The sequence below is a fragment of the Molossus molossus genome, unplaced genomic scaffold, assembly GCF_014108415.1.
Source record: "Molossus molossus isolate mMolMol1 unplaced genomic scaffold, mMolMol1.p scaffold_m16_p_18, whole genome shotgun sequence".
Classification (NCBI taxonomy): domain Eukaryota; kingdom Metazoa; phylum Chordata; class Mammalia; order Chiroptera; family Molossidae; genus Molossus; species Molossus molossus.
In genome coordinates this window covers 39,234,488-39,248,157 of record NW_023425353.1, presented here as the reverse complement: position 1 = coordinate 39,248,157, position 13,670 = coordinate 39,234,488, and the positions used below count along the sequence as shown (strand labels likewise).

The following is a 13,670-nucleotide window of genomic DNA, read 5'->3' as shown; positions in this document are numbered from 1 at the left end:
TATAGAAAACATCATTTATGTTTTTAAATTGCAGCCATAAAGATTAACATTAAACTTACTTTAGAAGAGACTACATTTTTATTACAGGCTCCGAAATAATAATGTTAAATTTAAATGATAAAATATTGTCATTGTATTGACAGAAAAAGTGGGATAGGAGTGAAAACCATGAAAAAAAATCTAAATTTAACAAAGTTATTAGCATATGGCAGACATGGCATTCAAATCTGTAGGGAAAGAAAGGACTATTTAGGTGGTGGTGAAGTAACAAAAAATTAGAAACAAAATGTTAAATCATATCTCACACCAAATATAAAAATGCATTTCATATGGATTAAAAGAATGTAAAAAGTAAAACCATAAAAGAACTAGAAGAAAATATGATTGAAAATTTATTTATTCTGGGGGTAAGATTTCCTGCCCATAGCAAAATGAACCAGAAAAGACTGATTACTTTAAAAATAAATTGTTTTCTATGAGAAAAAATTATCTGGAAAGAATACTTGCAAATATGTAAAGGAGTTAACACTCTTAGACATATCCTAATTCATGCTTACAATTATGAAAAACATGACGACTCCAACAGAAAAATGGGCAAAGTCATGACTTAGGCAATAAAGGGGAAAAAAATACACATTGTCAAGTATTTTTACATGTTCAAATGTAAATTATAGAAATTATATACAAAAAGGTAATTAGATACCTTATATCACCTAGCAGACTGGTAAAGGTTTTTTAATTTTAATCCTCACCCGATGACATTTTTCCATTTATTTTTATTCAGATAGAGTGGGTGGGAGAGAGGGGAAGAGAGAGAGAGAGAGAAACATCGACATGAAAGGGGACACATCGACTGGTTGCCACTTGCATGACCCCAAGTGGGGCCGGGGACAAACTACAACCGAGGTACACGCTCTTAGCGGGAACTGAACCCGGGTCTCTTTGGACCGCAGGCTGACGCTCTAACCGCTGAGCTAAACCGGCCAGGGCTGGTAAAGGTTTTTAAAATGACTGAAAAGTAGCTTAGTCATATCTAAATTAGAATTATTAGTTTCTTTTGAATTACTTTGTTGTTTTTGTTTTTTTGGTATGTGCCCCTAGCAGGAACTGAACCCGGGACTCTCTGGTCCGCAGGCCAACGCTCCAACCGCTGAGCCAAACTGGCCAGGGCTTTTTGAATTACTTTGTAAAGCAGGCACAACTAAGCCTAGTTTTATTTAGAAGTACTTTTTTGTATTCTCTAGTTTTTAAACCTTTTAAAGTTGTGAAATATAACAATGTACATAAAACAAATATATAGCTAAGTACCTATTTTGTACAATGAACAAACACCTGGGTTACCACCACCTAAATCAACAGAGCCCCCTCAGCACCACAGAAGTCCCTTGTATCCAACTTTCTCATCACAACTCCTGTGACACAAAACTTTCAATCACTTTCTTGCTTTGTATATAGTGTGACTATCAAGTGTGTACCCTTAAACAACAGTTTAGTTTTGCCTTCATGTAAGTGGAACCATATAGTATATATTGTTATGTGTGGCTTCTGTTGTTGAGCATTATTTTTAAGATTTACCTATCATGTTGTGTGGGTAGGTGTAATTTATTTTCATTATTATGTAGGACTCTATTTTATGACTTTATAATCTTAAATGCCACTGATGCACATCTGCGTTTCAAATTTTTGGCTCTTAACAATGGTTTATTAGCCATTTGGATTATCTTTCTTATGACATGCTTGATCGAGTTATTTTTTAAAAACTGCAGACTTTCTTTTACTAATGTAGCATATGTAAAAATCTTTTTATTGAGATATCTCCTATATTAGTAATCTACCTAAAACTGACTTTGAGATTTGATGAGACAGGGGTCTCAATTACCTTTCTGGTACATGAATACTCAATTATTCCAGCACCATTTATTAAACAGTGTATCCTTTTCCTGCCCCCATGCTATATCATCATCATCACAAATCAAGCATTCTTATATACATAGGTCTGTTTCAAAACCCTGTTCTATTCTAAGCTCCTTTTTAATATAACATTATTAAGTTACTCATCACAAACCTTGGTCCTCTTAGCTCAATCAGTAGTGGCCCAGTCTTTTCTATATGGAATTGGTAAATGGGATTATTTTTATGAGTCTCTTGAAAATTTCCACATCCTCCAGCACTCTGACCACTCCACTTTCCATGAATCTAATAAAACAAAGTTTTGATATTAACAAAACTTCATGTTCTCCAATTCTACGTTAAAGACAAACTCCTTTACACCTCCCACATCCCCTCAAAGATAGCAACTCCCCACTCAGGCTCCACCCTCTCTCCCCCATCTTTATTTGCCACTGACAGGCAATGTAATTCTTCATTTCAGCCAGGCTACTTTGCTATATTAAGCACTATCTCCGTCTCTCAGCCTTTAATCAAGCTATTCTCCCTGCCAATAATTCTCCTTCACACTCTCTACACATCTAGCCTACAGAGTCAACCTCAAATTCTACTTAAGAAGTTCATCCACATGGCCTTTCCTAATGGCTAAGGTTTACAATAATATATGAATTCCTTATTTTTGCCCACAGAGTCACTTAATGTTCCTCATTGAAGATCTTGTATTCCAACCCAGACTGGATGGAGGCTATTTACATATCAAGCTCCAGAATATTTTACTTTGTAAGACACTGTTAAATGAAAAGAGTAAAGGAGAAAAAGGAAAGGGAATTCTAAGATTTCTCTGAGATCATGACACAGAGACAGAATTCTCTTACCTGTTTTGATAAGGTGTATGGTGAAGGAATCTTTGAAAAAGTAAAGCTGCATGCTGAATATACCTAGATTTAAAAAAAATTATTGTACTGATAAAGTTTATACTTATAAAAATACCAAAATGATAAAAGAATATATTGCAATACTGAAAAATAAGTTTGCACATATAAAGGTCATATTCTACAGGCAGCCTGGAATCAAGTCAGGTTTAATGAAGCTAGGACTCTGGTATTCACTTTTTCTGGCACTACTGTGACTCAGGACAAATCAACCTCTGTAGGCCTTGGCTTCTGCATCTGAAGAATGAAGGTGTGAAGGCAGCTCACCAATGTCCCTTTCATCACTAAAAATCTATTCAAATTGAACTTCTTTACTGATCTATGGCAAACTGATCTATGAAGAACAAAATTATAATGACCTTCCCAACTCATGAGAGAAATATTTACAGGAAATTGATTCCCTTTCACTAAGTTCAGGGTCTTCTTTTTCAAGTCAACAAAAATATTATGTAGGGTAAAGGAGTGTTTATTGCTTGCTCTGTGAATTTATTAGTCCAACATACCACATTACCTCAGGACTAAACAATTACTCTGAAAACAAAAATGCTCATTAAAAATGTTATTCAAAATAAAAAGATTACTTTTCAAAAACAATATTTTCTGCAGAAAGCATCCTAACATTTTAAATATTGAACTGATATTAGATAAACACACATAAAAATACACAGGTAACAATTTTCAGAAACAAATTTTTTCCATAGATAATCCCACTTACAAAGCAGAGCACATTATATACTTTATATTACTATTTTGTCATTGTATGTTGGTTTACTTACCCGGACTGTGTAATGGATTGTATTCTGTTTTTCATACTGAGAAACCACTAATGTAAAAGTATGGGTCCCAGGTGTGGTCAACTTTATCTTAGTCAAATAATGAGGACTGTTAATTCGAATCCCATCAATGTATGGGGGCGGGTCAGCTGCAATAAACCAGTGGGTTTACAGAAAAGGAGACTTTAGTTTTTAAATTTAAATTTTATGGTTGATGTAGGAAAAAATACTTAAATGAATGGACATCCCCTTAATTGATTCTATCTTTAAATATAATGTTACTAAAAAAAAAACAAAAAACAATTTAAATAAAAACACTATAATTAAAAATTTGAAATGTTAAAATTAAACAGATTCTAATAAGCAAAAATAATCTTTTAGTATATAGTCAATGAGGTAGAGGATAATCCCTGTTATCTGCCCTATGCTGCTTTTTTTCTCCAGTAGAAGATTCAAAAATCAGGATTAGCTTCTTTTTTTTCTTTGAGGAAATTAAAAAAAAAAGATACAGAGAAATAATAAAAAATATATCTATATTACCCACCACTCAGAATAATGTTTTGTTTTTGCTATATTCGCTTCTTTATTAAACAAAGTCCCTTTTAACCACCACTCTTAGTCTTATTTCATTCCACTCTAATGGATCTGATTGACATCTTTTCAAACTTTCACACACATCCCTAAAAAAGAATGAATGGGTAAATATTTCTGTGAGCATACATCTAGAAAAGGACTATACATGTCATGTTTTATATCTTTCATTTTTCACTAACATGTTTTTGAAATCCATACTATTCTATATAGATGTGGTTTATTCCTTTTAAAACTGCCTATATGTATAATATTCTATTGTATAAATATAACATTGTATCTATACCTCATCTAGTTATCCAGACAATCTGAATATTCAGATTATTTCCAATATTTTGATGTTATGGTGCTGCCTGTTATAGACTTTGTTAGTCTCATCAATCAAAGCTGGCATAATAAAATCACTTCATGCCCTGGCCGGTTTTGCTCAGTGGTTAGAGTGTCGGCCTGTGGACCAATGAGTTGCAGGTTTCATCCCCGGTCCTGGTGGGGTCATGTGGTTGGCAGTCAGTCAATGTGGCTCTATCACATTGATGTCTCTCTTTCTCTCTCTCTCTCTCTCTCTCTCTCTCTCTCTCTCTCTCTCTCTCCCTCCCTCCCTCCCTCCCTCCCTCCCTCCCTCCTTCCCACTCTGATAATAAGTAGAAAAATATCCTTCAGTAAGAAATAATAAAAATAAAAATCACTTCATGCACGTGCATTACCATGTCATTTTAGATCAGTGCTATATCACTTGGTTTACTTAGGTATATTAATTATTTATAATGTAATCTGTTAGAAAAATAAACATGTTAGAATCTCAAACAGGTCATATGTCTCTACTGCTTAGAGGTGTTTGATCTGGTGTGAAGAGAAAAAGAATGGGCATATCTCTGATCTAGGACAAGGTTTTTAACCTTTCTATATCTCAGGTTACTCTTCTGTCAACAGGGGAACAATGAGATCTGTTCTAGTTATCCCAGAGTGCTATGATGAAAATAAAACTACAAACCAGAAAGTACCTTGCAAAGGCAAAAATCACGATGGGTTAAGGAGGGAGCATTATTAAAAAGAAATCCTAGTAAAAACAGTAACACGTATTTGAAATTCAAAAGCTGTGTAACATCTTAATGTTAGGAACATATTCACAACGCTTGTGCTTTTCGGGTTGTATAATGACCAACATGTGAAAAAATGGAAAATTTGGCTGGTTTAAACAGACATTTACCATCGGAGCTACTATGTTCCATGCCCATTCCAGAATCTGTACGGATACTGACCGCTAATATCAGTGCTGGCCCTCAACACAGTGTAATGTGGAAGAATGCCATGTTTTCCTATGATTAAGCAAATCAAAACTCAACAAAACCACTTCTGATTCCAACTCCTCCAACATGGCCCATTTCTTTGTGCAGCTTTCATGAAAGAACTGTCAACAAGCTTCCTTCAATCTCTTCTCAAACCACACCACTTCTCCAACTCTGTTCCCGTCCAGACCAACAATGATGTCAGGATCTACTACATCCAATAGGCTCTCCTCTAATCTTACCTTACCTGACCTCCCAAACAGCAATTGATGTAGTTGTCTACTTTTTCCCTCATGAAAGATTCTTCCCTTGTGCTATATGAAATCTTACTATCAGGTTTAAATCTTATCAGGTTTAAATTCCTTTGCTTAACCTTAGGATGTCAGAGTTCAATCTCTATACCTACAACTCTCTCCATAGATGATTTATACAGTGTTATCTTCAAATGCTGTCCATACGACTGTTGCTCCTCCATATGTACCTACAGTTCTAACCTTAATCCCCAAAATCCAACTGCCTACTCCATAACAAATCTTTTGACTTTACTCTGCAACAAATTTGCTCCCTCCCCACCCTACCAACACTTAATAGTCTCTGGAAATGTTACACCTTTTTATTGCTCAAATAGGAATCAACCTGGATAACTCTTTGCCCCCCTACATCAACTCAACAAGTTCTGACTATCCTAGCAAAACACAAATCTGTCCACTTCTCCTTCCACTTCTACCAACCAAAGTTCAAACCACTATTTCTCACAAATAGCCTAAATGGTTTTTCTACTTCCATTTTTTTTTTGCCCCCTCCAATATATTCTACAAAGAATGTTCTTAAAAAAAAAAAAAAAAAAATCACTTAGAACCATATCCAAACCCTTTCCTGTGGCTTAAGAAACTCGTGATCTCAGCCTGCACACCTTTCTGACCTCTTCTGCTACCACAGCTGCCACATCTCCCCAGGTCTACTGGCCTTCACTCTGTTTCGAAAAAACATCAATCTTTTCCTCGTTTTAGGGCCCTAGCCTTTGCTATTCCCTCTGCCTGTAATGCTTTTCCCATTTCTTTGCATATGTTGATTCATTCTTGTCATTCAGAGTTCCTCTTACCCTTCTCAAGGAGAATGCCATGGCCCAACCAAAGTAAGCAACCAGTCACTAACACATGACCCTATTTATTTCTTTACACACATGTATTATTATTATTATTATTATTTTTTTGCTTTTTATTGGTCTCCTTGACTACAACATAAACAGTTTCTGTAACTTAGAAAGTGATAAAACATTTTTTTGAATGTGAAACGAAATGGTTTCAATACAGTATGTAAAATGCCTCACAAGTCCTGCAGAGGGAAAGATTCACTTTGGCTGGCAGGAGGTTATCAAAAAGAAAATAACATATAAACTGGATCTTAACCATGTTCCTATGCAGAATAGGGAAAAAGGACTTATGTGGGCAGAGGGAGGGATTCTTGGAAGGAGAAACTGTGTGAAAAGAGGTGTAACGAGGGCATGATGTGTTCAAGAGTAGCCATATACTTCACAGAGGGTACTATCAAAGGAGGGGGCATAAGATAAAGGGGCACAGGAAGGTTAAGGCCAGAATTACATACACTATGGTAAAGAGCTTGGGTTTTATTGACAAGTCCATGAAAAACCATAGGATTTTTGATCAGAGAAGAAGATATAACTTAAATTTTAGAAATAAAACACTCACAGCAATGTGAACTCCCAAATTTCTGAGGACTCTTTTAAAAACAAATCAAAACAAAACACAAGTAGCATAAATACCCACTTATTCGTCTGAGTGATTTCTATTAGTCTATCAGCATAATTGTTGATTTCTGCATATTATCCACATAAAATTATTTTCTACTTAATCATATAAATAAAATTTTAATGTTTGTTTGAATGTTTGCCTACTAAACCTACCTGGGTAATACACTTTTTTCCCATCAGTCTTGTATACAACCATTGTGATAAATTCTCGATTATTCGCAAAATCATCCTAAAAGCATAAAGAATCCAATGTGGTTATGAAAATGGGTTCTGAAGTGAAAAAAAAAGAATAATTCTAATTTTAAGAGCATTTATTTCAGCTACTTAATACTATTAAAAACACTGTTTTTCTGGGTTAAGCTGTCATTCCAATACAGTAGAGTGACCATATTGTATGCAAAAATATATTAAAAAAATTCTGAAGCTATTAAAATATGGTTACCCTTTACAGAATCAGGCCTAATGATTCAAAATTTCCAACTCCCCCTTAACATATTTTAATGTTAATATTCTTAACACCTAAAGCAGATATAATCAACATGAAAACCCTCACTAAAAGCATAAACTCCCTCATGTTTTTCTTCAGAAATTTTTGAATAAAACTTCTAAGAGTATGATTACAAATGATATTTCCTGAGAAAAATATAAATTTACCTAAGAAAATATCATTTTCAAGCCACCTAGATAAAATAGGCTGATGATAAAATTATGTATCTTATTCACAATGATCTAATTATACTTAAAATAATTTCTGTATGGAATATCATAAAGGTGTCAGTACCTTGTCTGTTATGTGTCTACTAAGCAAAACCCAAACTGCAGCACCCCCTTGTGGACACTGGACCTCCAATTTGTACTGGGGATTGTTGGCCAGGCTATAGGCATCTTTTACAGGTCCTTGCTTAGCATCCCAAGTACTAAAAGATCAAGTCAACAAAGAAGGAAATAAATTTCTCACAGAGCTGAAATATATTAATATTTTAAAAAGTGTTGTGTTTCAGATATAATTAAGTTATCAGGTTTAATTTTTACAGTTTTTGGCAGGATATAGAAGCATATAAAGAAAATAACTATTACATGATAGTCATCTGTGGGCATGACAAAAAGAGAATACTAGTTTTCTTAAATTAATCATTTCATTTTAAATGAAAAAAGTAAAGACTACTATAAAGCATATTCTGAAATATGCAAAGAAATTACCTGTGAATACATGTTGATTCTTTAAAAAGACTTGGATTCCAACTCAAATAAATCACATCATAATACTGGCACAGATCATCCCATGAAATCCAAAATATTCCTAAAAATTAGATATCTTTATTAACCTAAGATACATCTTAATACTAAATGACTTCAGTCAAACACATTTCACATTGTTAAAGTATATTATTTAAAGATCAAATAATATAAAAATTACAAAAATATACATTTGCCCTGGCTGGTGTGACCCAGTGATTAGCATGTGGGCCGGCCCACCGAAGGGTCGTGGATTTGATTCTCCGTCAAGGGCACAAACCTGGGTTGCAGGTTTGATCCCAGACCTGGTCAGGGCACGTTGCAGGAGGCAACCAATCGATGTATCTCTCATATGAGTCTTTCTCTCTTTCACCTCCTCCCTCTAAAAATCAATGGAAAAAATATCCTCAGGTGAAGATTAACAATAACAAAAAGATATATTTACCATTGTCTATTTTTTGAGCTGTTCGAGGATCAAAGTTTAAATATTTTTGCAACTCTGGGGTCCAGTTTTTTACATCATTTTCACTGTATCTTCCTTTCCAACGTAAATGACTCCAAGGATTTTTCAACTGGATAAATCGCAGTCCCTATTGAAAAGAAAAAAAACAAAACGAGATAACAAAGTTGCAAAACCATTTTTACCATATTGTTATTAGTTATATCATTCTATAAGGGAACATGCATTTTGAATACTTATTAATTCTTTCTAAATTAATTTAAATTAGTATTCTTTAATTAACACTTTCACCATGTCACATACCTGATCAAAAACTGTAAGTGGCTATCTATCCCTAGAGCTATGCAGTTCATATGGACGTCATTAACCACATATATTTAAAATGAAATTAAACAATTTAAAAATCAGTTCCTTAGTCACACTAGTCACTCTTCAAGTATTCAAGGACTATGTGTAGCTAGTATCTAGCTCATCGTACAGCACAGACAGAGAACATTCCCATCACTGCAGGAAGTCTTATTGGGCAGAGCTGCCTTAGAGCATCAGTTATTTCCTGTTCTTTCAGAGCCTACTCTAAACTGGCCCCATTAATTTTCATTCCCCGCATATCTTTGGCTCTAGTCCAGTCTTTCCTCTCATAATCCTACACATAATTCTTTCTTTCTTTTTTTTTATCCTCACCCAAGGACATTTTTCGATGTATTGTTCAGATAGAGTGGGAGGGAGAGAGAGAGAGAGAGAGAGAGAGAAACATTGACGTGAAAGGGACACATCAAGTGGCTGCCACCTGCACGACCCAACCAGGGCCAGGGACAAACTGCAACCGAGGTATGTGCCCTTAGCAGGAACCAAACCCAGGTCTCTCCAGACCACAGGCCAACGTGCTAACTGCTGAGCCAAACCGGCCAGGGCCTACACATAATTCTTACTCAATTTCATTTCTAAAGGCATTTGTTCACATTGTTTCCCATTTCTGGAAGACCCTCTCTGATCCCTTTTAACTACTTTTCAGATCCTCTAAGCTTCTTCCTCCACTATCTCTCTGTGAAGATCAAAGCAGTGAAGAGTGAAGAAACCTGTCCCAGGACACAGTTTACTCCATCTACACATGTTCAAAAGTGCCTAATCTTTACAGACTAACTGCCATGTAGAATTGGTGTTGTGTAATACTACTAATTTTTACTACTAAAAAGGCTGTTATTTGAAATTCATACTTCACTGGCAATCAGAAATTTTTATTTAATTTTTATTAATTTATTTTTGTTACAGATGTTTCTTCCCCCCCCACTTATTCCCCCCTTTCCCTCCCTCCCCGCCCTGTCTCCAGCTTTGTTGTCCATGTCCACTGTTCATGCATACATGCATATAAGTTCTGTGGTTTATCTCTCTTCCACCACCCCCTCTTCTGGGGATTGTCAGTCTGTATCCCACCTCCACGTCTCTGGGACTACCCCATTCCTCAGACTGTTATGTTCATTATATTCTACAAATAAGTGAGATCATATGATACTTGTCTTTCTCTGTTTGACTTGTTTCACTTAGGATAATGCTTTCTAGGTCCCTCCATGTCGTCTCAAAGGATAAGAGATCTTTCTTTCTTATAGCTGCATAGTACTCCATTGTTTATATGTACCACAGCTTTTTCATCTATTCGTCTACTGATGGACATTTGGGTTGTTTCCAGATCTTAGCTATTGTGCTACGAACATGGGGGTACATATATTCTTTCTGATTGGTGTTTCAGGCTTCTTAGGGTATATTCCTAGAAGTAGGATCACTGGGTCAAATGGAAGTTCAATTTTTAATTTTTTGAGATAATACCATATTGTTTTCCATAGTGGCTGCACCAGTCTGCATTCCCACCAGCAGTGCACTAGAGTCCCCTTTTCTCCACACCCTCGCCAACACTTGTTGTTTGATGACTTGTTGATGGCGGCCATTCTGTCAGGTGTGAGGTAACACCTCATTGTTGCTTTAACTTGGATCTCTCTGATGATTAGTGATGTTGAGCATTTCTTCATATGTCTCTTAGCCATTTGTATGTCCTGTTTGGAGAAGTGTCTATTTAGTTCCTCTGCCCATTTTTTAATTGGGTTCTTTGTTTTCCTTTTGTTGAGTTGTATGAGCACTCTCTCTATATATATTAGAAGTTAACCCCTTATCTGATGTATCATTGGCAATTATGCTCTCCCATATAGTGGGTTGCCTTTCCATTTTGATGACTATATCTTTTGCTGTGCAGAAGCTTTTGAGTTTGATGTAGTCCCATGTGTTCATTTTCTCCTTTGTTTCTGTTGCCTTAGGTGACGTATCAGTGAAAATTCTGCTGCGTAGAATGTCTGAAATTTTGTTGCCTACAGTTTCTTCTAGGATTTTTATGGATTCATGAGTCACACATTTAAGTCTTTTATCCATTTTGAGTTTACTTTTGTGTATGGTGTAAGTTGAGGGTCTAGTTTCATTTTTTTGCATGTAGCTGTCCAATATTCCCAACACCATTTATTAAAGAGGCTGTCTTTACTCCACTGTATGCTCTGTCAAATATTAATTGAGCATACTGCCTTGGGTCCATTTCTGGGTTCTCTATTCCGTTCTACTGGTCTATATGCCTGTTTTTATGCCAGTACCAGGCTGTTTTGATTACAGTGGCTTTGTAGTATAACCTGAAATCTGGTAATGTGATCCCTCCAAGTTTTTCTTTTTCAAGATTGCTGTGGCTATTCGAGGTCTTTTTTGGTTCCATATGAACTTTTGAAGTATTTGTTCTGGCAATAAGAAATTTTTAAATGCTTTAAGTCAAACCACAGGTGCCTATTTTTTTCATAAACATGTTATTTGTCTAGTTTCCTTTGATCATTCAGAATAGTCTCATTATTCAAAGTAAATGATATAATCACAGGAATTTCCCTCAAATTCAAGCTTACTTTTATATTGCCTGTTTCATAGTCTACATTTAAATCTTGTACCACTATTTCAATATTGGTCACCTATCATACCTACCTCAAAGAATGTTCTAACAATAATATGTACACAGTACTATATAACAGCAATATTTTTTTTTGTCCTCATCCGAGGACATTTTTCCATTTTTTGTTCAGATAGAGTGGGAGGGAGAGAGTAAGAGAGAGAAGCATCGACATGAAAGGGACACATTGAGTGGCTGCCACCCGCACAACCTAACCAGGGGTGGGGACAAACTGCAACCGAGGTACATGCCCTTAGCGGGAAGTGAACCTGGGTCTCTCTGGACCGCAGGCCGATGCTCTAACCTCTGGGTCAAACCGTCCAGGGCTATAAAAGCAATTTTTATTCCCAATGTTTTGTTTTATAATGTAATTTTCCATAAACAAACCTCTCAGCTTATTCAGTTCACATACATTTTAATACTTTTTTCTTTCAGTAAATTGTTATGCCACTTTTATTTTTTTATTATTATTATTTTTTTAATCCTCACCCGAGGATATTTTTCCATTTTTTGTACAGATAGAGTGGGAGGGAGGGAGAGAGAGAGAGAAACATCGACGTGAAGGGACACATCGAGTGGCTGCCACCCGCACGACCAACCAGGGCCGGGGACAAACTGCAACCGAAGTACGTGCCCTTAGCTGGAACCGAACCCGGGTCTCTCCGGACCGCAGGCCGACGCTCTAACCGCTGAGCCAAACTGGCCAGGGCTGTTATGCCACTTTTAAAAGAAGACATTCTATACAGATTGGCTGGGGGGAGTGCCACAATGACTGGCTGATTTAGTAAGCCTTGAAACTGTAAATTTTTAAATGTTGCAGCAGGTCCCTGTTGCCTTCATAATGCATGTAATTCCATGTGCCATAAGAAAATCAGTCATTAATACATAGTGGTACACTGTTACGGCTGAATGATCACTCATTCTTTCTATAAATTTAAGCAGGGGAAACTGAAAAACACTGCTAGTTTAACTTCCCAGTGACTAAACAGCTTAGGTACCATGTCATTAGGGAAAAAGAGTCCCTCCTTAAAAATCTTTGTATTTTCTAATCCATAAAACAGATACATATTTCAGTTAAAAATATCCAATAATCTGCCCTGGCAGGTTTGGCTCAGCGGTTAGAGTGTCGGCCTGCGGTCTAGAGAGACCCAGATTCAGTTCCCACTAAGGGCATGTACCATGGTTGCAGTTTGTACCCGGCCCTGGTTGGGTCGTGTAGGAGGCAGCCACTCGATGAGTCCCTTTCATGTCAATGTTTCTCTCTCTCTCTCCCTCTGTCTCCCTCCTACTCTATCTGAACAAAAAATAGAAAAATGTCCTTGGGTGAGGATTAAAAAAAAAATAGCCAACAATCTGAGAAGTAATTAAGTCAACCATTCCAACACCTGAGCACAGAGAAAGGGTCTGAAAGGTTTTTTTTTTTTTTTTTATCCTCACCTGAGGACATTTTTCTATTTTTTGTTCAGGTAGAGTGGGAGGGGGAGAGAGGAAGAGAGAGAGAAACATCGATGTGAAAGGGACACATCGAGTGGCTGCCACCCGCACGACAAACCAGGGCCGGGGACAAACTGCAACCGAGGTACGTGCCCTTAGCGGGAACCGAACCCGGGTCTCTCGGGACCGCAGGCCGACGCTCTAACCGCTGAGCCAAACCGGCCAGGGCTGGGTCTGAAAGGTTTGACAGCATACAAAGGCTCTTAGGAAGAGAAACACTGCAAACCCAATGGCATGCTTCTTATTCATAGGTATCTTAATTATTTATTTTTATT

At 36.5% G+C, this 13,670-nt stretch overlaps 1 protein-coding gene across 2 annotated transcripts in view; it reads right to left on the bottom strand.

Moving 5' to 3' along the window:
• CAPN7 (calpain 7) overlaps nucleotides 1–13,670 on the bottom strand; it is a 39,826-nt gene that overhangs the window by 1,536 nt on the left and 24,620 nt on the right. Inside the window, exons 13-19 of one of the 2 annotated variants that reach the window (XM_036266531.1) lie at nucleotides 8,922–9,066; nucleotides 8,441–8,540; nucleotides 8,022–8,157; nucleotides 7,394–7,469; nucleotides 3,596–3,741; nucleotides 2,763–2,825; nucleotides 2,066–2,196 (exon numbers count right to left, since the gene is read on the bottom strand). In XM_036266531.1, coding sequence (XP_036122424.1) covers nucleotides 2,066–2,196; nucleotides 2,763–2,825; nucleotides 3,596–3,741; nucleotides 7,394–7,469; nucleotides 8,022–8,157; nucleotides 8,441–8,540; nucleotides 8,922–9,066 — 797 coding nt within the window. The remainder of the gene's footprint in view (nucleotides 1–2,065; nucleotides 2,197–2,762; nucleotides 2,826–3,595; nucleotides 3,742–7,393; nucleotides 7,470–8,021; nucleotides 8,158–8,440; nucleotides 8,541–8,921; nucleotides 9,067–13,670) is intronic. The other variant, XM_036266532.1, reaches the window with a different exon arrangement.